Source organism: Odocoileus virginianus, chromosome 28, assembly GCF_023699985.2.
Source record: "Odocoileus virginianus isolate 20LAN1187 ecotype Illinois chromosome 28, Ovbor_1.2, whole genome shotgun sequence".
In the NCBI taxonomy this organism is placed as follows: Eukaryota; Metazoa; Chordata; class Mammalia; order Artiodactyla; family Cervidae; genus Odocoileus; species Odocoileus virginianus.
Window position 1 is genome coordinate 16,367,681 of NC_069701.1, and position 24,985 is coordinate 16,392,665.

A 24,985-nucleotide genomic window follows, 5' to 3' on the forward strand; every position below is an offset into this window, starting at 1 on the left:
ACAATTGGAACAAAAAATTTTTTTAAATTTGTCTAGAAACATAAAACACCTCAAGTAGACAAAGCAATCTTTGCCTAATGGAGCTGGGTGTATCAGGCTCCCTGATAGCAGACTATCCTATAAAGCTGCAGTCAGAAAAGTTGTGTGGTACTGGCACAAAACCAGAAATATAGATCAAAGGGACAGGATAGAAAACTCAGAAATAAGCCCATGCACCTATGGCCAATTAATCTACAAAAAAGGAGGAGAGAATATACAGTGGTGAAAAGACCGTGTCTTCAACGAGTAGTGCTGGGAAAACTGAACAGCTATGTGAAAAAGAATGAAATTAGAACACTCCCTAACACCATACAGGAAAATAAAATCAAGGTGGATTAAAGACCTTAATGTAAGACCAGATAATATAGAACTCTTAGGGGGAAAAAAATAGGACACTTTTTGACATAAATCACAGCATTATTTATTTGGATCCACCTTCTAGAGTAGTGAAAATAAAAACAGGGTCATCCTTGACAGTTGAGTGGTTAAGACTCTGCGATTCCACTCTCAGGGCAACATAGATTCAGTCCCTGATCAGGGAGCTAAGGTCCTGCATGCCATCCAACATGGCCGAAAAAAGAAAAGAAAAACAAAAATAAATGGGACCTAATTAAACTTAAAGATTTTGCACAGCAAAGTAAGCCATAAACAAAATGAAAAGACAACCCACAGAATGGGGCGGGGCTAGTAGTATTTGCAAAAGATGGGCAGCTAACGAGGGATTAATCTCTACCTGTACAAATAGCTCGTGCTGCTCAATATCAAACAATGCTGGAGAAAGTTTTGGAGAAAAGGGAACACTCTGGCACTGTTAGTGACAGTGTAAATTGGTACAGCTACTATGGAGAACAATATGGGGGTTCCTTTAAAAAAATAAAAAAAAAAATAGTATTTGATGTAGTAATCCCACTCCTGGGCATATCTTAGGAGAAAACCATTATTTAAAAAGATCCATGCACCCTGATGTTCATAGCAGCACTATTTACAATAGTCGAGACATAGAGGCAACCCTGAATGCCCATTGACAAAAAAATGAAGATGCAGTGTATACAATGGAATATTACTCAGCCACAGTAAAGAATGAAAAATGGAATTTACAGCAACACGGATGGACCTAGAGATTATCGTCCTAAGTGAAGTAAGTCAGAAAGAAAAGGACAGATACTATGTGATTATCACTTATATATGAACTCTTAATAATGCAAAAATGAACTTACTTAAAAAACAGAAACAGATTCTCAAAAAAGAAGCTTCTGATTAACAAAGGGGAAAGGCTGGGGGTGGGGGATATATTAGGAGTTTGGGATTAACATATATACATTACCATATATAAAATAGATAATCAGAAGGGACATATTGTATAGCTTAGGGAACTCAATATTCTGTAATAACCTAAATGGGAAATAGTCTGAAAAAGAATAGTTAGATCATGTATATATGTGTTAATGAATCACTTTGCTGTCAATCTAACACAACATTGTAAATCAATTATATTCCAGTATAAAATAAAAAGATTTAAATAATAATTTCAATATTTCGAGCCCCTTTTGGGAACTGAAGTCTGTCATTGTCTTAAAAATGGTGAAATTCTTTTGCCAAGAAAAACTTCAATGGCAAGAATAAATTCCTTTCTTAGGTATGGGTGATATTTCACCTGTAATATTTCATTCATTTTCAGTCAGTAAATGTCTATTGAGGACATGCTATGTGTCATACACTATTCTTGGTACTAGGAATAAAACCGTGAACAAAACCAATCAAATTTTAACCTTTGTGGTGCTTACGTAGTAGTATAGGGAGATAATGAAGAAGATGAATGAATAAAATCCTTGGTATGTTAAATGACAACAGGGAGCTATGGAGGTGGAATAATTTAGGGGGAAGAGGTGGTATAATTTTAGATTGGGAAGGGGGATGTCAAAAAAGGAGTCACTGAAAAGGTGATACTTGAATAAGAACTCAAGAATCTGAGAGAATAAGCCATGCAGGTATATTGAGAATTTTAGCTTTTAATCTGAATAAGGTGACATGACCTTAAAGAGCTTTTGTTATTCTCTTGATATAATCTCCTAACTGTTCTTATTTCTGTCCTTGATTTTCTTCTGTTCTCCATACTGCGGCCAATGAAATCACATTAAAACAAGTGATATGGTGACATTGTTTAGTAATTAGCCTCCAATTAAAATAAATAAATTTAAAAAAAAGTGAGGGCTTTAGTCATTTCAGTTAAAAAAAATAGCTCTTCCTTCTTAGGCTGGAGGGCATGGGATCAAACTATAGGTCGGAGGATTGGCCATAGCTTAAAATAGTGTTGCTTTTTTTAACAGGTATGGGTTTACAGGTCTAATGATGTAAAGAGCTTCTGTCTCACGACTTCTGTCTGAAATTGAAGACAGGATCATCTGGAAATGGGGACATGGCCGAAAGATTAGAGTATTGAGGAGAGTAAAAAGGAGTGAAATAGCTGTTGCTAGAAGAAGTACAGTAAGGTTACTGAGTGATATTGAGTTTTCCTTTCTGTATCCTCAGTAGCGGACACAGAGCTCTGCTTATGGTACGTGCGTTGTGCCTGTTTATTGTGAATTAATTTTGAATGTATGACACAAGATTAGAGTTGCGTTGCTCTGCTATTGTTTGTTGCTTAGGCTCTAATTGACCGTCTTGCAAAATGTTCAGTGTATTTTACTCAGGTTGATATACTGAGTGAGCAGAAATGGTTCGAAAGATACTTAGCAATACCATTTTCAAAAGAGCTGTGTACAGGAACTTTCCTCTCTGGTGGTTCAATGACTGAGACTCCTCTCAATGCTTGGGCCCCAGGTCCGGTGCCTCTTCAGGGAGCTAGATTTCACATGCTGCAACAAAGACCCGGTGCAAATAAATCAATATTAAAGAAGAAACAAAATAAGTTATGTACGTATGTCGTTTTAATGACATATGTAATTAAAATGTACACACGTAGTTTTAGTGACAACTCACTAGGCTTCCCTGGGGCTCAAATGGTAAAAAATCCACCTGCAGTGCAGGAGACCTGAGTTCAATCCCTGGGTTAGGAAGATCCCCTGGAGGAGGGCATGGCAACCCACTCCAGTATTCTTGCCTGGAGAATCCCATGGACAGAGGAGCCTGGTGGGCTACATCCACAGGGTCACAAAGAGTCAGACACAACTGAGTGACTAAGCAGAGCGCCAAGAATGGGAATAGTGTAACCAGCTATACTTGATTTGTCCAGGTCTGTCTCAGTTTTAACACAGCAAGTCCCAGGTCCTAGAAAGCCCCTCAGTCCTAGTTAAACCAGGAAGCATGGTGACCCAAGTTGGATTGCTTATCATTTATCTGATTATAAACATAGTACATGTTCACTGTGGAAAACTTGGGGAAGTATAAAGCAAAAAAGTAAAAATTAGTGTTACATGACCAAATCACAGCACCACTACGGTCTCTTTCTTTCCAGTCTTCATTTTAGGCACAGTTGCTGATTTGTTTATTTATTAGAATTGATATGATAAATGCAGTTTTATATCCTACTTTTAAAAGTACATATATTTATGTATTTATTTGGCCGCTTCGGGTCTTCCTTACGACATTCGGCATCTTTTGTTGTAGCCTGAGGGCTTAGTTTCTCCACGGCATGTGAGGTCCTAGTTCCCCAGCCTAGGATCAAACCTGCATCCCTTGCGTTGTAAGGCGGGTTCTTAACCACTGGGCCACCAGGGAAGTCCCCCGTGTCCTACTTTTGTACTTCCATTCTTCTTTGAGAACTTTCCCATGGCTTTAAAAACTCTAAAGAATAAAGTTCCAAGTATGAAGCAAGCACTTAACAAATATTTATTATTGACTGGTTATGCTAGTTTATTCTAAAACCACCAGTGTATGAACACATTTCTTTCCATATTTTTAGAAACTTTGAATGTTACAATAAATAGAAACTTTGCAGGTTGGTTTGATTAAAATCATGCTGCTTTTAAAATTTTCATTTCTTTGATTACTAGTAGAGTTTGAACATTTCATCTTTTGTGAATTCTCTGATCATATCATGGCTTATTTTCTTCTAGGACCTTTAGTTTTTTTCTTGTATTTTAACTATTCTTTTAAATAAGTATATTTGTTAAATCTTTCTTCAATGCAATATAGCATCTGTTAAATGTTATGTTCTTCCCAAATCTCACTGTGTAAGTTGGTCAGATAAATTTTGAAGGATTTGAAATTAAATATTATCATATAATCTACCCTAAAGACTTTCTGTTTATAAAGGTTACATCTTAACATGTTTTGATATAATTTATCAACATTTGTCTAGAATTTGTTGCCATTTCAGTTGGGTTCAATACATTCAGGAGGTGTTTTTGAGTGTCTTACTCCAAGTAATAATCCATGATTCTTCACAGAGTAGTGTTTATTACACTAGTAAGGCAGAGATTTATAAACCAACAGTTGTAATTCTGGGTAATAAGTAATGCTATAAAAGCCTATGTAAAGCAAGACACAAATGCAGAAGATACAGTGGTTAATTCTTTGTAGGGGAAACACTCAGGTAAAACTAAAATTTAGTGGCATTTGAGCTTGAAAGATGTAAGATTTTCCAAGTAACATATATAATAATAAGTAACAATAGCAATGCCAACATTGAGTGCACCCTTCTGTAATCATTAACAACCCTAGGAGTTAGTTAATTGACATTTTAATCATTTTTCAAAATGGGAAAATATGAATGAGAAGGTAAAGAAAAATAGAAATGGCCCTCTAGGCAATGTTGACTGGTTAAAAATGATGATTGCTTAAGGGACTTTTCTGATGTGACTAAAGATTGTGGTAAGAAGGAGGCAAATAATGTATTATTATCATCATAATGGCTCCCAAACTATACTGTGTAAAGTGGTTTTCAGGCTCCATTTTTTAAAAAACCTTCATCGCAGTTCCTTGAGTTAGGTATTCTGACTTCAGTTTTAAAGAATCCAAAGAAACTTAGATTAAGATAATTATCCCAAGGTCTCATGGCTGGCCAATATGTAAAGTAGCAGGAGAGCATTTAAGTTTTCTCTGGCTCATAATCTTAATTTTTAATGAAATATTTTAAATAAACAGATGATAATATGAAATACTTAAATATTTTTAAAATTTGCTTTTAATTTTTAAAAACTTATAGAACAGTAAAACATTTCCCTTTCCCTTCATTTTCCATTCCATTCCTCCTACCCTTATTTTCCAAGCAGTGCCACAATCATGTGAATTTGCTAAATATATTTGTAGCCACATCAACATATAGCATTATTTTATGCATTTCATAACTTCTACAAATGCTATCATACAACCTGTACTTTAGCATATTGCTATTTCACTCATCTTTCTGTTTTTGAGATTTATCCATATTGATCTTTATAAATTTCATTTCTTTTGTTTGCCCTGTAGTGATTATTCATTTTTCTGTTTGAGAGATATTATTTCTCATTTTTCTCTTTTATATCAGTGCTACAGCAAATATTTATGTACATATTTCTGTTCAGTTTTATGTAAGTTTACTTTCTTTGAGTAGAATTGCTAAAGTATAGAGTATATTTCTTCAGGCTTTAGAGTAGATATTTCCAACTTGCTCTTTACAGTGTTTATGTTAATTTATACTCACTATAAGTATATAACATTTGAGCAGAATCTGAAATCACTATGCTGTTTTAAAACTTCTCAAGTCTTGTCTTACAAGAAAAGAATTATAAAGAAATCAGAGCATCAGAGATTAGTTATTCCTTATCGCTGAATAGATGACAAGCCCAATATATATTAAATGATATAGATTAATTTTGGTGAGTATGGGAAAGAAAAAGTAGTAGGAAGTAAAAGTAAAAGGAAAGGAAATCAGACAGGGTTGTGTTTGGCTACATGTTTTTTCAAATGGAATTTTTTTTCTTTTTTTAAAACAAATTGAGAGATTTTTAAAATTCTGTAGTGCTTTACAGTTTTCCAAAGTTTAACACACATGGCTTCATATAATCCTATAATAACACTTTTTTTCTGCTCTATCCCTATGTTGTACCACCCTGCTTTCCCCCCTTCACTGGTACACTGACTTGTTCTATCTGCAAGTCTGCTGCTTTGTTTTATTCAGTAGTCTGTTGTATTATTTTTAAGATTCAACGTAAGGGATAATCATACAGTATTTGTCTTCCTCTGTCTGACTGACTTCATTTGGCATAATGCCCTCCAAGTCCATCCATGTTGCTGCAAATGGCAAACTTTTATTCTTTTTATGGCTAAGTATTCATTACATATATTTACAGCATTTTTTTTTTTCAATGTTATACTATGATCTGTTCTATCCATTTCATCTGTTGATGGACACTTAGGATGCTTCTGTATCTTGGCAGTTATAAATAGTGCTGCTGTGAACATTGGGTGCATGAGTCTTTTCAGATTAATGCTTTTGTTTCTTTCAGATACATACCCAGGAGTGAAATTGCTGGGTCATAAGATATTTCTGGGCCTCCCAGGTGGCTCAGTGGTAAAGAATCCTCCTGCTAATGCAGGAGACATGGGTTCAGTCCACGGGTCAGAAAGATCACCTGGAGGAGGAAATGGCAACCCACTCCAGTATTCTTGCCGGGATAATCTCATGGACAGAGGAGCCTGGCGGGCTACAGTTCATGGGTTGCAAAGAGTTGGACATGACTGAACAACTGAGCACAGATGGTATTTCTACTTTTAGTTTTTTGAGAAACCTCCATACTGTTTCCCAGAGTGACTGCACCAATTTGCTTAGCCACCAATAGCGTATGAGAGTTCCCTTTTCTTCACATCCTCACCAGCGTTTGTTATTTGTATTCCTTTTGATGATGGCCATTCTGACACGTGTGAGGTAAATTTTTTTCTTATAATAAAAAGTCATGTGGTAAGCACTCTAGGTCTGGTTAAGCAGCTCCATAAAGCCATCAAGTACCCTTCCTAGTCTGCCATCCTTAGCATGTGGCTTTGATTGTTCCCTTTCCAGGTATTGTGTGCAGACTCTGGACAGAAAGAAGGGGAAAGGGCAGAAGGCATAGGTCAACTGAACCCTGTAAGTCTTACCCAATAGATTTCTTTATGCGTCTCATTGGCCAGAACTGGTTCAAATGACCCTTAGCTTTAAGGTTTCTGAAGAGGCAAGTACTTTCCTGAACAAAATCAGAATTTTAGTAGTAAGAAAGAAAATAGATACTAGATAGGCAACTAGCAATGTCCTTCACTGTAATTTACATGAACATTCATTGTTTCATTATATAGTGATTCTGGTTGGGACGGGTGGGAGAGCACATAATAGATGATTAGTAAATATTTGTTGAGTAAATGAATGAATGTGCTTTAGAAACTCAGAATAGGTTAACAGTTGTGTTGAATCCCTTCAGGTTTGTCAAGAAACATTGCTTCTGCATTGTGATTTTGGAGGTGAATTTTTCCTTGAGTTTTGTTACTTCAAATTTCATGTCTCTTAAATTCATTTGCATCTTCCTTTACAGTTTGCTTCTGATAAAACTTTGCTGAAAATGCTTATATAACTAAATGACCTTTTTACCAATTATGATAGTGCTTAAAGTTTCATTTTATGTCGTGGTTTTCCTGTCTTCAGCTTTAGGGGTACACCCATGTGATCTACAGGAGCTACAGTTGTGATTGTTGTTATGTTTTTCTCTTGTAAGAGCTAAGCCAAAAAAATATTGAATATTTTGGGACTAAGAGAAATACAAGTCAGTGAAGAATAGTTATTGAGGTCACTTAGTCAGCTTCTTTGTTGTACATGAAGAAGTGAGGATCACTGAGTTTGTAAGATATTCAGAGATACACCACTAAGCTGAATTAAGATTACTGAACCTAGGAGTCTCAACCTAATGCTACTTACTCTTCATTTTATTTTGTCATGTTGTTACTCAGATCAGAATCAGTTTAAAGGACTTAATCATTCACCTTCCCAAAAGCACAGTGTTCATTTTGCCTTTGGTGAGAGTCTCAGTGAGATCCTGAGTTGCTTTTTGAACCAAATATATTTTAAAAATATTAAATTGTGTTCTATATTTCTGTATACTCTTTGTATTAAGCTAAAGTTATTGATAAAGATGGTAATCTGTATTTTAACCGTTATCTAAGATATTTCTTGATTTAGATTTTCTGATACACTAACCAGAGTTAACGCATAGGAATTTACTGAACCTACTTAATAAGTGGGAAACAAGACATTCAGACTAGATAATTCCTGCCATGCCTTTAATTTTCCTAGTGACATACATGTTTTTAAATTAGTGTATGACCATGTAAAGAGGGTGGAACAGTACTCTTAATTTCAGGTTCTCAGTGGTTTTCAGCAGTTCTTGAATTTTTTTACTTGCAGTTATGATTGAACATAAACAAAATGGGTGATTTGTAATAAAAATACTTCTTAAAAGTAATACTGAATTCTTAGTTTAAAGAAGTCTTTATCTCACTTCTCTCCATTACATTTTATTTCCATAAAAACTTTGAAACTGTCTGCTCTATCAGCTTGGCAGGAATCTGTTCAGAAAAAAGTTTTTAATTCCTATCTTGGTAAAACTTCATTTAAAATCAAAGTTTTCCCATTGCAAGGGTAGCGTGAGGGAAATATAGGTAAAATTAGTACTTAATGAATTCTGAAAACATGGCTCAGATTTCCTTAGCACAAGTTTAAAACATATATGCCTTGTCTGTAATCTCATTCAAAGATTATGTTATTTACTAAATACGACTTTCATTATACTTAAATTTGCATAGTTAGGTACTCTGTAAAAGTTGTAAATATATAGCAAATAAGGTAAAAAGAGGAGTTAACAGGAAAACATAGTTTCTTTGTAATATATTAAATTCTAAAATGTTTATTAATGGCATTTGATAAAGTAAATTGTAATATAATCACATTAAGGAGTGTTAACACAGTTAAGTACAATTCTCTGAAGACATCTCATGTCGTAAGAAAATGCTAATGTTTCAGTGAGGAAAATGGGGCAGCATGATTCCAACTTTGTCAAAAATACATAAAACTAGAAGAAGTATTCTCAAATAAAATACTAATTGTAGGTATTCAGATTGTGGGCACATTTTCCACTTTCTGTACAGAATTGTTACTTTTGTAACCTGATTAAAGCATAAAACATTTCCGCACTGCCTTTTTCATGTTTCCTCAATGAAATGAAGTGCTCTATAACTTGTAGAGAACAGTTGTCAGTTTTTAAAACAAATATGGTCTTTTGGAAATGTTTTATTCTTAGTTTCATATGTATTCTTAGTTTCATAGCTTTGAGCCATCACTTGAGCTTGAATAATTTATTTGAGCTGTATAAATATTTGTATTTCATTGAGAGCATTGAAGTTAAAAGTATAAAGCAGAAATCTGTCTTTCTAAATAACAGTTTTTTAATATCTAAAAGTTGTACTTCAGAGTTTGGTATTTTCTTTACTGTCTGATTTCATCTTTTATTGTCAAATGTCCCGTGACAAAAGCCACCTCTTCTAAGAAAGAAACTTCAAATGGAAATATATTTTATGTTATGCCTTATACATTTTATAATCTTGAATGCTTAGATTCATGTAAACTTTTTCTTATTTTTAGAGGAACAGAAAGGAAGTGCAAAGACGAAAAGTGAAGAGCGGCCAATAGATTCAGAAAAATGTTCTACACCCAGTGCTCTGGAAGAGACTACTGTGAAAATAGAAAAAGAAGATGAAAAGGAACTTGTAAAACTGCCAGTCATAGTGAAGCTAGAAAAACCTTTGCCAGAAAGCGAAGAAAAAAAGATTATCAAAGAAGAAAGTGATTCCTTCAAGGAAAATGTCAAACCTGTAAAAGTGGAAATGAAAGAATGTAAAGCAGATTCTAGAGATATCAAAGGTAGTATGGAGAAGTTAGAGCCTGAGAGGCTAGACTTTGTTGGCAATGTTAAATCTTCTCAAGAAATTACTGAAAAGTCTACTGAAGAAACCGAGAAACTTAAAAATGACCAGCAGGCCAAGATTCCACTAAAAAAACGAGAAATTAAACTGAGTGATGATTTTGATAGTCCAATCAAAGGACCTTTGTGTAAATCAGTTACTCCAACAAAAGAGTTTTTGAAAGATGAAATCAAACAAGAGGAAGAGACTTGTAAAAGGATCTCTACAATCACTGCTTTGGGTCATGAAGGGAAACAGCTGGTAAATGGAGAAGTTAGTGATGAAAAGGTAACTCCACATTTTAAGACAGAACAGATGGAGACAAAGTTTTATGATACAAAGGAAGATAGTTGCAGCCCCTCTAAGGATAGAAGTGTCATCATGGAGGGAAACGGAGCAGAGTCTGTAAATTCTGTCATTGCGAGTGTAAAAATAGGTGATCTTGAGAAAGAAGTGGTCCCTTTAGGGAAAGATACAGATAATTCAATATCAGTCTTAGAGACCCAGAGTCAGAAAGAGCACATAGAGGAAACCGGTCCTTCAGAAATGGAAACCTCTCTTGAGACTGCTGACATAGGAAAGGATCTCTCTTTAAAAACTGCTTTATCTACCAGTGAATCCTATAGTATGAGAGTTGAAGAGAAGTCTCCCAAAAGTAAGAAGGATAAGCGCCCACCAGTCCTCGAGTGTCTTGAAAAGTCCAAAAAGACTTTTCTTGATAAGGACACACAAAGATTGAGTCCAATACCGGAGGAGGTTCCAAAGACAACTGTAGAATCAATAAAGGCCGGGTCTCCAGAGGCAGCTGAAACTTATCCGTCATCTAACGTGACTGTCCACTGTGAGAAACTAGCCTCTGAAGTTGAGTGTCAGAATACAAGTTCACTTGAAGGTCAGTCCCTGGAGAAAGTAGACCCAGAAATTTTAAAAGTAGATTCTGAATCAACAAAGGTAGAAGTGGATAATCTGGACAATGCCCAGACCTCTGGCACAAGTGATTCTTCTGAGACAAAGGGTTCTATGCAAAAAAGCAAATTGAAATATAAGTTGATTCCTGAAGAAGAAAACACTGGCTCAGAAAACACAGAGATAACCTCAGAAAGGCAGAAAGAAGGCATCAAATTAACAATTAGGATATCTAGTCGGAAAAAGAAGTCAGATTCTCCTCCCAAAATTTTAGAGCCAGAAACCAAGCAAGAGAAGACTGAAAAGGAAGAAGAGAAAAATGTTGGTCGTACTTTGAGGAGGTCTCCAAGAATATCTAGACCCACAGCAAAAGTGGCTGAAATCAGAGATCAGAAAGCTGATAAAAAAAGAGGGGAAGAAGATGAAGTAGAAGAAGAGTCAGCAGCTTTGCAAAAGACAGACAAAAAAGAAAATTTGAAAAAAGCAGAGAAGGATACAAATTCTAAAGTAACCAAGGTAAAATTTCTCCTACTCTGAGCTTTAGTTTTTATTAGAAATATTTGACTTTTAAGTGTTCATAGCTTTTTGCTTTTGGCTAAAACAACTCATTCAAAGATAAAACAGCAACAACAACAACGAAAGCCTTTCTTCCTATATCTGAGATGTCTTATTACGTTATCTCCAGACATTAAATTTCAGACTTTATCATCTTTTAAACTTTTTCTCTGTTATAGGCAGTATAGAAATACATTCTGTTCGTAAGTTCTACAAGTAATACCTAACTTGTAACATTTGAAGAATGAAACAAACACCATTAACGGTTTGGGCTGCATCTCCTTCATTCTTTTTTCCATATATTCATGTCTGTGTGTGTAAATATTTCCCATGCACTTAAAAGATAAATTCATTTTTCTGTGAGTTTTTCACTTAACCACGTGTGTCTGAACGCTTTCTGTATCAGTAGATAGAGTCTGCTTTCAGTTCTTGATGGCCACATAGTGTTCCGTAGTGTGGATGTGCCTCAGCTTATTTAACTACCCCCCGATTGATTGACATTTAGGTTGTTTCCAATTTTTCACTGTTACAGGCAATGCTGCATTGAAGATCCTTTTGGACATGAGTGAGTATTTCTTTAGAATAGAATCCTAGAATTGGAATTACTGGGTCAAGGGACATATGTATTTTAAGTTTTGGTAGCTTTTGCTTCTTTACTTTCTGAAAAGGCCCCATTAATGTACCCTCTCATTGCCAGTGTTTGAGAGCGCCTGTTTCCCCATTTCAATTTTTAGTCTTAGAGCCAGAATGTTTTTTCTTCTTCTATGAGCCTCTTATTTTAAGCAAAATCTTGTACAAGTCTTTAGCTAGCCTATGGAGAATTTGTTATAATTAAAGTGCTACTTTTTTTTAAAAAGTGCTCCTTTTGGTTTTGATTTATTTAAGTGATAACATTGTTCTTAATTGTAAGTGGTCCTTAGTTCCTTTAAATACTAAATTTTTATTTTAAAAAATTTCCTCCTGTTAGAGTTATTTTGGTCTTTGATGAGGACTTAAACTGTAGGAATGAACTGAAATATGACATAAAATATTGTGAAGCCGACCAGTAGAAAGCAGTTCCCAACATTATAACGTTAGTCTCTGAATAATATATTTTTTGAGTTTGTCAGAAATTTCTGTGCAGTTCTGATCCATTTCTCTGATATGAGAAATAAACTTTTAATATAACAATGTGTGAGAATATAGTCAGTGTTCAGTTATAGAGCCTTTGAAAAGTGCATGACCTTTGACCCAGAATCCTCTTCCAGGAATTTATCCTAACCACAGAGGTTTGTGTAAAAATTTCATATTTGCAAGGATACATTGTTTATGAAGGTGAAAAAATGGAAAACTACCTAAATGTCTGTGTAGTTGTGGATTAGATATAGCTATGTGATGGCATATTACATGTATCTAAAATACACACACACACACACACACACATACTCACACACGATGTTAGAATATTTTATCACTAGGGCAAATATTTAATAAGATAGAATGTTCATTATAATTCTCCCCTCCCAAAAAGTAGAAAAAAATAATGGAAATACATACCAAAATTTAATAGTAAGTATATCTGTTGATGAAACTACAGTAATTTTTCTTTTCTTCTTTGTATATTCACTAAATATTGCACAATGCATATGTAATCAGAAGTGTGTTTTTTTTTTTTTTTTTTTACATTGCTATTACATCAAATTGTCCTAATCTTTTATTTTATACAAGGTAAAGCCCAAAGGCAAAGTTCGATGGACTGGCTCTCGAACCCGTGGCAGGTGGAAATATTCCAGCAATGATGAAAGTGAGGGGTCTGACAGTGAAAAGTCATCTGCAGCTTCAGAAGAGGAGGAAGAAAAGGAAAGTGAAGAAGCCATCCTGGCAGATGATGATGAACCATGCAAAAAATGTGGCCTTCCAAACCATCCTGAACTAGTGCGTGCCTGATCTGTATGGACAGAATTCAGATTATTGCCATGCTGTGCTTGTCTGAAACAGTTTAACTTATCTGGGTTTGATGATGATTTCAATTTTTTGTGTGCAAAATCCCTTATTTCTATTCTCAGATAATAACCTAATTCTAGGGAGGATCAGGATCTTGCTTTCATTCTTACCTGGCTTTGTAATGATGTTTCCTCCACTTAAGCATGCGCTGTTAGTGTCTTCTCACAGATCAGTTAGTTTATTCAAATATTCCTATTCTGTTTTTTGTTTTGTTTTTTCTTTAAAATGTTGTTCTTTCCCTTTAAGTTACTTTATAATGATATTTCTGAAGTGGCAGCTTCAAATAAGTAAGACCTGAAGGGCTTGTTGCTTTTCTGTAAAAACATGTAAATAAAGTCAAGTAGTAACCCAGTAGGGCCTTAAACTTTAGAAATGGGTAGTTCTAAAAAAAAATTAAGAGGATAATTATAGACCACATATATTCAGAAAAATAGTGACAGATTTACATGGAACTTTCTTATTTGGAAAGTAAGTTCTTCAGAGATTGCCTAAATCAGAAAACCCAGTTCCTGACCTACATATATATTTTTGCAGTTTATGAGTGCTTTCTAAAGAACCTGTTGAAGAAGCACTCTTGTTATGCCCAGCTGTTCTGTTTTGAATAGATTGGACTTTGAAAGCAAGCTCTAGCTATAAGAGACATAAAGATGCTTCCACATAGGTAGAGTTGTATAGAGCAGATACAAGTTATGTAAAGTTGCTCAGCACAGCTCCTGATACTTGTTGTGTGCTGAGGTAAAGCTATTTGTGGTTTAACTTGCAGTTTTCCTCCTAAATGTGAAAATCCTATCTGGAAACTAAATTAATCAGTGAAGTTTATCATATCTCAGTAGTTTCAAAGGGTTTAAGGAAAAGATACAGCTCTGAAAAAAACAGATGTCAAAATTACACTGAGAAGATCCTTCTGAATATTTTTATGATCTTCAAACTGTAAAAATTAAGTCAAGATTTTTAAGTGGAGAAAGGCAAAGAGAAGAATTATGATAGTGGTCTTTTCTGCCCTCTAAATCAAGTAAAAATCAACATTTGTATTGTTTTCCTACCATTTCCTAATTTTTTTTTTAATTGAAAGAATGCATTTTGACTAAGGAGGGCATGGCAACCCATTGCAGTATTCTGGAGAATCCCTAGGAACAGAGGAGCCTGGCGGGCTACAGTCCTCTGGGTCACACAGAGTCCGACACAACGGCGTGACTAGGCACACACTAGGTGGTAATAGATGACAATGGCAAAGAAGTGTGAAGAATTGAGAAGTAAAATGAAGCAAGCAGAAATGACATCCAGGAGGTGGAGAAAGTTGCACCTTTCTTAGAACATACGTAGGATTTTTATTCGATTGTCTAGTAACTGCTCTGAAAATCCCATTTGCTGGTTACTGTGCCACAGAGAATGACATTGGAAACTGAAGATCTGAAATGTGGTTTAATTTCATATGCTGGATATTTCAGGATAATCTTCAAATAAAAATCCCAAGCCACTGTTGTGTGTTGAGTGGCAGGGAAATGAGATATGCAGGGGAATGATGCTGGATTAGACATGCTTCTTGGGAACTTCCTTGATGGCCCAGTGGTTAAGAAATGTCTTTATTTTAACTTGTGTTATTGAATATTACCCATAGAGAGATTGACATTAATCTGTGGTTTATTTCAGATCCTTCTGTGTGACTCTTGTGACAGTGGATACCACACTGCCTGCCTTCGCCCTCCTCTAATGATTATTCCAGATGGAGAATGGTTCTGTCCCCCTTGCCAGCATGTATGACAACCCAGCACAATTCTGGTTTTCCAGTCTCTGCTTTTATATTCAAATTAATATTTCTTGACAGCCGCTAAACATTTTAATCATCAGTTTATAGATATTGTTTATCTCTTCTTTAAATTTCTATAAAAGTAGAAGCTGTTTATTAAAAACTACCTTTTATTAGTATCTTATAGGTCTTCCCTTTATTTTTTCCCAAAGCAATTCTCAAAGGACCTCTTGTTTTTAAAAAATTAGAATCTCTGGTTTATTTTTTCTCACATTTGTTAAAGGCACAACCACCTCTCCCCTCCTTGAGGATAAGATACAAGGGAAGAGATAAGTTTCTTCCTATTGTTTATCCCTTCGTTTCATCCTCTTTTTCATTTCTGCCTACCTTCTTTTTTTCAGTTTTATAGATGATGTTATAAATTATGGACCATTATGATGGTACTATGAATAGAATCTTGGATTCTGTTTCTCTCATGTCGTGATTCGGTGGATTTCTTTTAAAACCTGAAGAGCAGAATATTTTTTTATTCAAAAGGTCCTTTCTCTCACAAGCCCAGTCTCATTTTGCTTTAAAATTTGAGAATTCCCTGATGGTCCAGTGGTTTGGACTCTGCTTCCACTGCAGAAGGCATGGGTTCAATCCCTGGGCCGGGAACTAAGATGCCACAGCTGTGCGGCATGACTCAAAAAAAAATCCCTAAGAGATGGTGGTCTTTATTGCATTTTTTTAGTTAAGTGGAATTATTTGACTTAGCGTCACTCTAACAATTATATTCTTCAGCTCTATTTTGACCCAGTAACCATTTGGCATGATTTTGTAAATTTTTTTTCCATTCTCTTAAAAAAAAAGTGATTGATACCATTATATTTTGTTGTATATGTAACATTCTTCCTTAAAAATGCCTTGATATTTATAAAGTTTTTTTTAATCACTGTCATGTATATATGTTGAACCAAATGTTATTTTAAACATTAATTACTGCCAGCAAGATAGGCATAGAATATGTTTCTTGACAAAGCTGTAAGTTTCTTTAACGTGTGTGTTACTTCAAAGATACCCTGCTCATCTTCAGTTCAGTGGATGAACTGAAGTGGCATTCTTTATTTAATTAAATACAAGGAACATGTCACTGTTTTCTCTGTGGCCCCTTATTAGCTGTCTTAGCACTGCAGCTTTAGCTAATAGGCAAGAGATAAGTGATTGTGGAAAAGTGTTTAAGATGACACTCATTTGTTTTATGTTTTCAGAAACTACTGTGCGAAAAATTAGAAGAACAATTGCAAGATTTGGATGTTGCCTTAAAGAAGAAGGAGCGTGCTGAACGCAGGTACTTTGATATGTGTATTAATGTTTCACTTGGGAATTTGACATCAGAATTATCTTCCAGTATAGACTAATGTGTCTGTATAAAGCAGGGATTGGTAAACTCTTACTTGTGGGCCAAGTGTGGCCCACTTCCTGTTTTCGTATTGCCACCTAAGATTGGGTCTTTTTTTGTTGTTTTTAAATGATTAGAAAAAAAATCAAAACAAAAGTCATATTTCATGGCACATCAAAATTACATATTCTGATTTCATTGTTCGTAAATAACCTTTGCCATGCTCATTGTTTATATGTTATCTGTGACTGCTTTTGCACGACAGCTACAGAGTTGAGTAGTTGCAACAGAGACGATATTACCCAAGCCTAATATATTATCTGTCCTTTTACAGGAAGTTTGCCAGTCCCTGATCTAAAGTTTCTGTCATAACCTACTCTGAATAAGTATTGGCCCAAGTATTGTGGAGGATATGTATCTAAATATGTAGGGAGTTCAAGAAAACACAAAGAATTGGTCTACAGTTTAGTTTCCCATGGCATCTCTTTGGGTGGGTAGAATTAGCATTGGTGAAATAAAGAGCTTACTGACTGTAAGCAATGGTTCCCTTTCCAATATGCCCCTGCAGTATGGTCTAAAGCAGACAGACCATTGCAGTGGTTAGAAGAAGGCTCCTTGGAGGAGGTAAGATTGGAGTTGAGCTTAATCTTTACAGGAGCTCATAATCAAGACGGTAAGTTCATATTTATTGATAATTTTATGTACCTTTTTTGATTAGTCTGTTGCTAAACATTCATTCTTTCCTATCTTGTTCCAAATTGAAGAGAAAAGGTGAATAAAACAAAGCTCTTACTTACCTGGAGCTTATCTTCTACATATGAACCAGTGATGCAAATAAGTAGACAAATTGCGGTACATTTAGAGCAATATTGGAACATTGTGGAGGGGCACTGTAGTTCTCCAAGAGCTTGGATTATCAGGGAAGTCCTTGGAATGTAACTAGAGGTTATACAGACTGACATGCAGAGAAAGGATATTTCAGGCAAAGAGCACAATAAACGCACAGAGTGTGACTGTGAGAGGAAGAGTGGTGGGGGATGAAGCTAAAAAGGAAACTGAGGCCAGATTGTGGCCAGCTTTGCATAACTGGCTAGGAAATCTGAATTATTCTCTAGAGGCAGTGGGAAAGCCATCAAAGGAGAGATATGCATAATCAGACGTTTATTTCAGAAAAAAATACCCTGGTAACAGCAAGAAGGAGGAATTAGCATTAAGGCCATTGGAATAAAGTCTCTGGGAGTCAGTGAGGCCTGAACTAGATCAGTCATCATGATAATAAAGTAGAGAGGTTGAAGAGAATTTTCATGGTCTTAATCAGTAGGACTTGATGCCCATGTATTCATAATGTGAGAAAAATCTAAGCAGTGTCTCTTTCATTTGTTGCTACTTTCCCTAACCCTAACTTTTACTGCTATCACATAGTATTACCCTGAAAAATTTAGTTTGCCTTCAGGCAGTCTGCTCATTCCATAATCCACACACATTACTCTGCAAAGGTGAACATTAAAAATGGGTTCAAGGACTTCCCTGGCGGTCCAGTAGTTAAGACTCAATGCTTCTAATGCAGGGGACCTGGGTTAATCAGTTGTCTAAAATACTTTTATATTTAGGAACTCTTACTGATAGTCCTATATACAGTTATTAAGACTATTTTGATGTGCAAATTGCTCCTGTCTTAATTTTTGATGGGCTTCCCTGGTGGCTCAGATGGTAAAGAATCTACCTGCAATGGGGGAAGCCTGGGTTTGATCCCTGGGTTGGGAAGATCCCCTGGAGAATGGAATGGCAACCCACTCCAGTATTCTTGCCTGGAGAATTCCCCATCCGAGGAGCCTGGTGGGCTATAGTCCATGGGGTTGAAATGAGTCAGACATGACTGAATGACTAAACACACTAATTTTTGACACGGGAAGAGATCAAATTAAAGATGCTTCAAATTAGTCTTAAGTCATAATTTAAAATTGGACTCAGTCTTCTTGAAATCTACCTGCCCTTCTGAGAAATGAGCAGTTTTCTCATGTTCTGAAGCTGATCTGACATAACATTGTAGATAGCTAATAGGCTTACTCTTTAAGGACACGGAAGAAAATGGATTCTTTCTAAAAGCCAAGAATGTAAACCACTAAGAATTTGTCTCATACTCACATTGTATCTGTTTGTCCTTTGGAAGCCTATGATGCTTGTCGGGTTTATATGTGGAAAGATCGGTCGGTGAGCATTTACTTTTGCCTCCTATACTTTAGGATATGTTGCTGTAGTTAAGAAATACTTTAAATTTTAGAAATTTATGTTAAAATGTGCCACAATATTTGTTTACACTGTTGGTCTCCCATTTTCTAGTTCATCCAGTTTCTTTTCTCTTCTTGATAATCCTCTCTACTTAAATGTTTTTTTGGGTTTTTTTTTTTCCCCATTTATTTTTATTAGTTGGAAGCTAATTACTTTACAACATTGCAGTGGTTTTTGTCATACATTTGAAATGAATTTTCTCTTTACTTAAATGTTGTCCTTTAAGAGGACATCTGTAATTGTGTGTGCCTTTAGATCACACACTAAATCCTATTTGAGAGACCATTCTGACATGGCAGGTTAACCGAATTGTTACTGTTGTTTGCTAATTTTCCCCCAGAATCTGTTTAACATAGCCTTCATTATTTATAGCTCCTAATGTATGTTTATATTAGAAGCTCTAAATAGCAAAATACGTGTTTCTAAAGTAAATAATACATTAACTGTAAATTCCAGGGGACTTCATCTAAATAGTGTGCATTTTTTTTTCATCCAGTTTCAGATCTGTGCAACAATTTCTGTAGCATTCATCCTAACAACTTGGAGCCTTGCTTACTCTCTGTGTCATAGTGCTACAGCATCTTTTCCCTTGTTTGTGCTTTTAGTCAACATATATTGAACATTTATTGAGCACCTAACTTTATGCTAGGCAGTGTAATCAAAATGAGATATATAGTATATGGCTCTGGCATGACGAAAAAGAAAGATGTGTCAGTGAGTAATTAGTAACTAGCCAGCAACTGTCTATAGAACTGGAACTGGGATGCTTTTTGATGTCCCATGTTTCAGAAATCCATGCAACTGATGTGTAAACATCCCTTCCAGGACTGGGTGCCAGAAATTATTGGGAATTCAAATAGCTCTGTACTTCCAGAGTACTGTTACTAGTGCTTTGCTAGCACAGAGTTGGATTTAATCAGGGTTGGCATTTTCCAGGTAATGTAGCAGAGGGAAGGAGAGAAAAAGACAAGGAATTTGAAAGTGTATGCAAAGGAGTATTTATAATGATGGACCGTGAAGTCTAAGCCAGGTAAGGGGGAAAGTAAGGATACAAAGGGAGTGCCAAACAGTGACTAGAGAGTAGGGTCAATGGATGGAGGCTCCCCTGGAGTCAGGGAGTTGTCAGCATCAGTGTACCAGAGGGAGTCAGCTGGAAAGTGAGTCAGTAGAAACCAGAAAACAGGTTCCTTGAAATGGAAATCTTAGAAGGCGTGTGGTCATAATAAGGTCTGAGCCCAATATGATCATTGAGCTATGTGGTGAGATGGAATGGAAGGTGTAACTTTCCATAAGATTCAGTTCAGTTCAGTTCAGTCTCTCAGTCGGGTCCGACTCTTTGTAAGGTTACTGAGCAAGAAAATGCTTTGAGGAGAAATCATACCTATCTTTAAGATCTTACTCAGATATTAATATTACCACCTATTTAATGTCTTTCCAAATTTCTCAGCTCTTTAGACAAAAATCTGTTCTTTTTTCACAGTTCCATTATACCTGTTCATAATGGAGTACAGTCAGTTGTTAAATAATTGGGAGGGCAAAACCATGTCTTATTTACCTTTGGATTTCCAAGTCTGACGTAAATCATGACCTAACCTGCAGCATGACTATGTTTTTTCCATTGAGTTGAGAAGAGAAATAATGGTCAAGTGAAAATAAAGCTTTTGCAGTATAAAAGAGGAAGTTGATATCACAACAAACTTGGTTAGAAACATGTCAGGCATTTTTAATAACAGCTTAAGTTTTAACTTATCCATGTAGCCCTCCCTGTTACATTCAGCTAGTACTGTTCTTCCTTTCCTAGTTTTTAGTTCACTAACTTGTGCTGTTTTTTTAAAAATGGGTCTTGATTAAAATAATTTTATTATTTTTCTATGCCAGTTTTTGTTTAATAGCTTCATACATGTGTACTAAGTTGTTTGAGTTGTGTCCCACTTCTGCGACTCTGTGAACTGTAGCCCGCCAGGCTCCTCTGTCCGTGGGCTCCTCCAGGCAAGAGCACTGGAGGGAGCGGCTGTGCTGTCCTCCAGGGGTCTTTCAGGCCCAGGGGCTGAATCCTTGTCTCAGGCATGTCCTGCATTGGCAGTTGGGTTCTTTACCACTGGCACCACCTGGGAAGCCTAAGAGCTTCATAACCTGTCTCTAAAAAGACTATAAAATTCTTGTTAGAAGGGCCCAGAGTTTATAGGGCAGTAAAGGCTATGTTCTAAAGAACCTACACAACTGGATTATTAATGTCCTATGTAGGGCATCACAAATGGTAGAAGAGTGGTTACTATTATGTTTCTGTTTAATAGAACATACAGTGGTATGTGTATGCAAGAGCTCAGTTGTCCTTGTTGAATGGAATTAACTGTCAGAAAACCAGAGAAAACTACTGTTATATACAGCAATTTTTGGTGTAAAACTTTTTGAATTAAGATGAACAAAGGTTTCTTTGAAGGGAAACTCTGGAAGTATCTTTAGTGTTCATAAATCTACATTTTCTGGAAAAGTCTCAACTGGCTTTGAAGATCTGTTTTTGTAAGCATCCTATATAGTGCAGAGATGTATAACTGTTGCTGCTTTTCTTCTCTGCAAACAAGAAGTGAATGGGCTGAGAATCTTTCACATACAGTGTTGCTGAGAACTTCCAGCATAACAAAGATACAGTTTGTCAGATCAGAGTTGGCATTTCATCTGATCACTTCATCAGTGAGTCACAGCATGGCTCTTCTCATCAAATTTCCTTGTTTATTTCATTTACAAGGTTTATATTGCCTGGTATCAATCACTTCCGTAACTGAGCTTTTCATACCTTTAGAAAGTTTTGTGCCTGCCACAGATACCAATACTATAAGTTTCATGGATATTAACTAATATGTTCATGACCTAGCTTCTGCTATTACTGTAAAGTTGTAATTTTAGTATTATCTATGTTAGTAATGTTTTCATAAGTTTTACTTTTAGCAAATCTCACTTTGTATGCTTTTTTTTTTTACTAACACAATATTTATTAATATCCCTCTGTCAGCGCTGTACAGGGTAGTTTTATAGAAAATTGTGAAAACAACCTTTAGAAATAGTCCAGATTCATAGTTCATGTCAAACAAACTTGTATTCTAAAAAATTTTAACAAGCCACATTAACATGAAATGCAAGAATACAGTATAAGAGAAGTAAAATGAAGTTTAAAGAAAAAAGTTTTACATTTCATATCTCTAGGAAGTCCTTTAAGCCAGTTAGACTATTCAGAGAAATTACCTATATGCTATTAAAAATAATTGCATTAGTATGTTCCAAAGCTACATTGTTATTTCTTTTGTCATTTTTCTTTAAAGGAAAGAACGCTTGGTGTATGTGGGTATTAGTATTGAAAACATCATTCCTCCACAAGTAAGTTTCTGCTTTATAGTATTTTTAGACAGAAGACCGCCAAAAGTGTTCTAAAATTTAACTTACTTTGTTATATGAGTGGTTTTAAATATATAATATACCAGTTTAATAAATGGAAAAAAAAAAATAAATATATAATATACCAGTTTTATTAAAAATGAAATTTAGCACTTTCAAAAAATCACCCATTTCCCTTATGATTGAAATTATGTGTGTACAGATAGCCCCAAAATGTAACATCACATCTGAACCAAGTTTACAGCTCACCCCTATTGGGTTTATGTTCTGATTTTTTACCCTAAATTGAGTAATTTATTTTTAGCTTCTTTATGTGCTATTTATGTAAAGTGACTAAAAAATGGTTCAGGGATATTTGGTTTTTTATTTCCCAGTTTTGGGGGTTATCAGAAACTCCAATTTGTGTTCTTACAGTTTGGTTTATTTGAAGGGATATTATTGTTTTGCATTTATTAATCTAATTTATAATTAAGAAAGGTATCTCATGAGTGAAAATATATGTGACATGGTTTTCATTTGAAATGAAGACAGTCTACGGCCATACCACCCTGAACGCGCCCAATCTCTTCTGAAATGAAGACATTTTCTTAATTTCAAATGCAGTTTCATTCTAGGCTTAATTAAATCACACACTGAAAGCACCTGTCTGGTTAGTTATTTTCCTGGAGCACCATGTCCCTTTCTTCTTCTAAATCCAGTATTTCATTTATTCAGCATATCTATTGACTATTTTATGTGTGTTAACTTTAGTTATTAGTAGGTAGACTTCATCATGATTGTTTTAAAAGAGGTAACTATAAACTCACAAAAGCATAAGTTTGATGCAGAAGTATTTTCATCTTTTGATCCACCAGTATTATTTTTAATCTCTATACTGAGTCTTGCCCTGTTTAGTTAGTTTTGAGGCGACCATTTGACTTTTTTTTTTTTAACCTTTCATATGTGCTGCCTAGATGGACTTTAGAAAGCTATTAATTCCAAGGAACTTTGTTCTGTCATAATAACCTGTATATTTACTTTATTTTTAAACCAGGAGCCAGATTTTTCTGAAGATCATGAAGAAAAGAAAAAAGATTCAAAAAAATCCAAAGCAAACTTGCTTGAAAGGAGGTCAACACGAACACGGAAGTGTATAAGTTACAGGTATGAAATCTGGAAATGAAAGAGTGGAAACTGTTTTTAAAACAACCTTGCTGTTACCATTACAGTAATCATTAGAAGTTGTATATATATTTCTTATTCACTGTCTTTAGAATCAGAATTTTAGAGCAGCCAACATCATCTTTTCCAAATGTCTCCATGCTGTCCTCTTCTGTCTGACATACTTTGCCCGATTTCTGTAGCTCTGGGGAAGGGCTGGCGCCTTTAGCAAGGCGCAGAGGCCCTGCGCAGTCCGCCCTGCCCTGGCCTCTCAGCCCCACCTCACCCACGTTTTTTCCTCACTCTCAACTTAGCCACTGCGTCTTTTCAGTCCCTTTGTACAGACTGATTACTCTGCCTTGAAATTCCCTTCTATTTTTTTAACCTTGTTAAATAACAACCTTCTCTTAATCAAATCCCTCTATTATACGCCCTCATAGCAACCAGTTCTTCTCCTTGAGAGTACTTCTGTAGTTGTAACTACTGTGATTTTTATTTTTTGATTAATATTTCTCTCCTACACTTCACTGTTAACATGAAGGGAAGTACCATATCCGTGTTATGCATCCGTCTGTTGTTTACGGCTAGCATAGTGCTCCGTCAGTGCCTACTGAAAGACTCAGTTAATGCCGTCTGGTTTACCATCTGTCTTCAGAAATGCACCACAGAGAGACTCCTCCATGGTCACTGTTAGCAGTTAAACCTGGACTAAAATCTATCTTCTAATTGTTCATCTAGTGTTCTCTCTACTGAACCACCCTGTCTCACTCAAATAATAAGTAACTGATATTTTAATTATTTTAGACCATTGTTACACAACAACAAAAGTCCTTGAATAACTGGAGATGAGAAGCAAAATTGACTTTATAGAACTTTGAGCTTGCTTCCTGTTTATAAACTTTCATCAGTGATCATGAAAGAGTTCCCCTTGTGTTGTTTCTGTTGTTACTGTTAAAACTTGTAAAATGCATTAGATCAGTAAGAGTAAAATCCTTAATGTTTATGGGAATGGTGTCTGTCTTATTCTTTTTTAAAAAAGAAAGACTGAAAAAGAAATGGTACCTTTTTTTAAATAAAATTATTATAACTGGTGAAGTCAAAATGTAATGAAAAGTTCAAATGTTAAAGTTACTTCTACTATAACACAACCAATACATTCCTAAAAATTGCCATTGTTGCAGAATCACACAATAAAAGCCATAGGGATTATGGAAAATATGGTGTTAGAGGCAAACAAAAATTTCATCAGTGACACATTAAAAAATATATATGTAAATGGCAATACCACTTGGCACATGTTAAATGGTTAAGAGATAACATAAATACTACAATAAACAATGACATTTTATGTTGAAAAAGCCCTGAAGCTTGTCTGCAGAAGTGATTGTGGGGAGAGTTGCAGTTTGTAATTTATTGTATAGCAGCATGAAGGATTTTTTTAATCAGCCAGAAAGTTTTAATACTAGGTGCAGATGGTTGTAGCTTATAGTACACGTAATGAGATTAGGTAGCCGGTAGATATTTATAAGGTATGTGCATGTGTTTGTCTTGTGTATTCCTGTGCAGCTGGTGCAGTTTTCTGTATTTACCTAGTGTTTCTGATGAAGAAAATTACATATAAGCAAGTATTAAATACATGTTATGTTTGAAGT

The 24,985-nt window shown here is 35.4% G+C and overlaps 1 protein-coding gene across 1 annotated transcript in view; it reads left to right on the top strand.

The window, feature by feature from the left end:
* Window positions 1-24,985, top strand: part of RSF1 (remodeling and spacing factor 1) — a 146,992-nt gene that overhangs the window by 108,421 nt on the left and 13,586 nt on the right. The window contains exons 6-11 of the mRNA XM_020915152.2: window positions 9,623-11,364; window positions 13,111-13,317; window positions 15,037-15,141; window positions 16,384-16,463; window positions 22,121-22,175; window positions 23,227-23,336. Coding sequence (XP_020770811.1) covers window positions 9,623-11,364; window positions 13,111-13,317; window positions 15,037-15,141; window positions 16,384-16,463; window positions 22,121-22,175; window positions 23,227-23,336 — 2,299 coding nt within the window. The remainder of the gene's footprint in view (window positions 1-9,622; window positions 11,365-13,110; window positions 13,318-15,036; window positions 15,142-16,383; window positions 16,464-22,120; window positions 22,176-23,226; window positions 23,337-24,985) is intronic.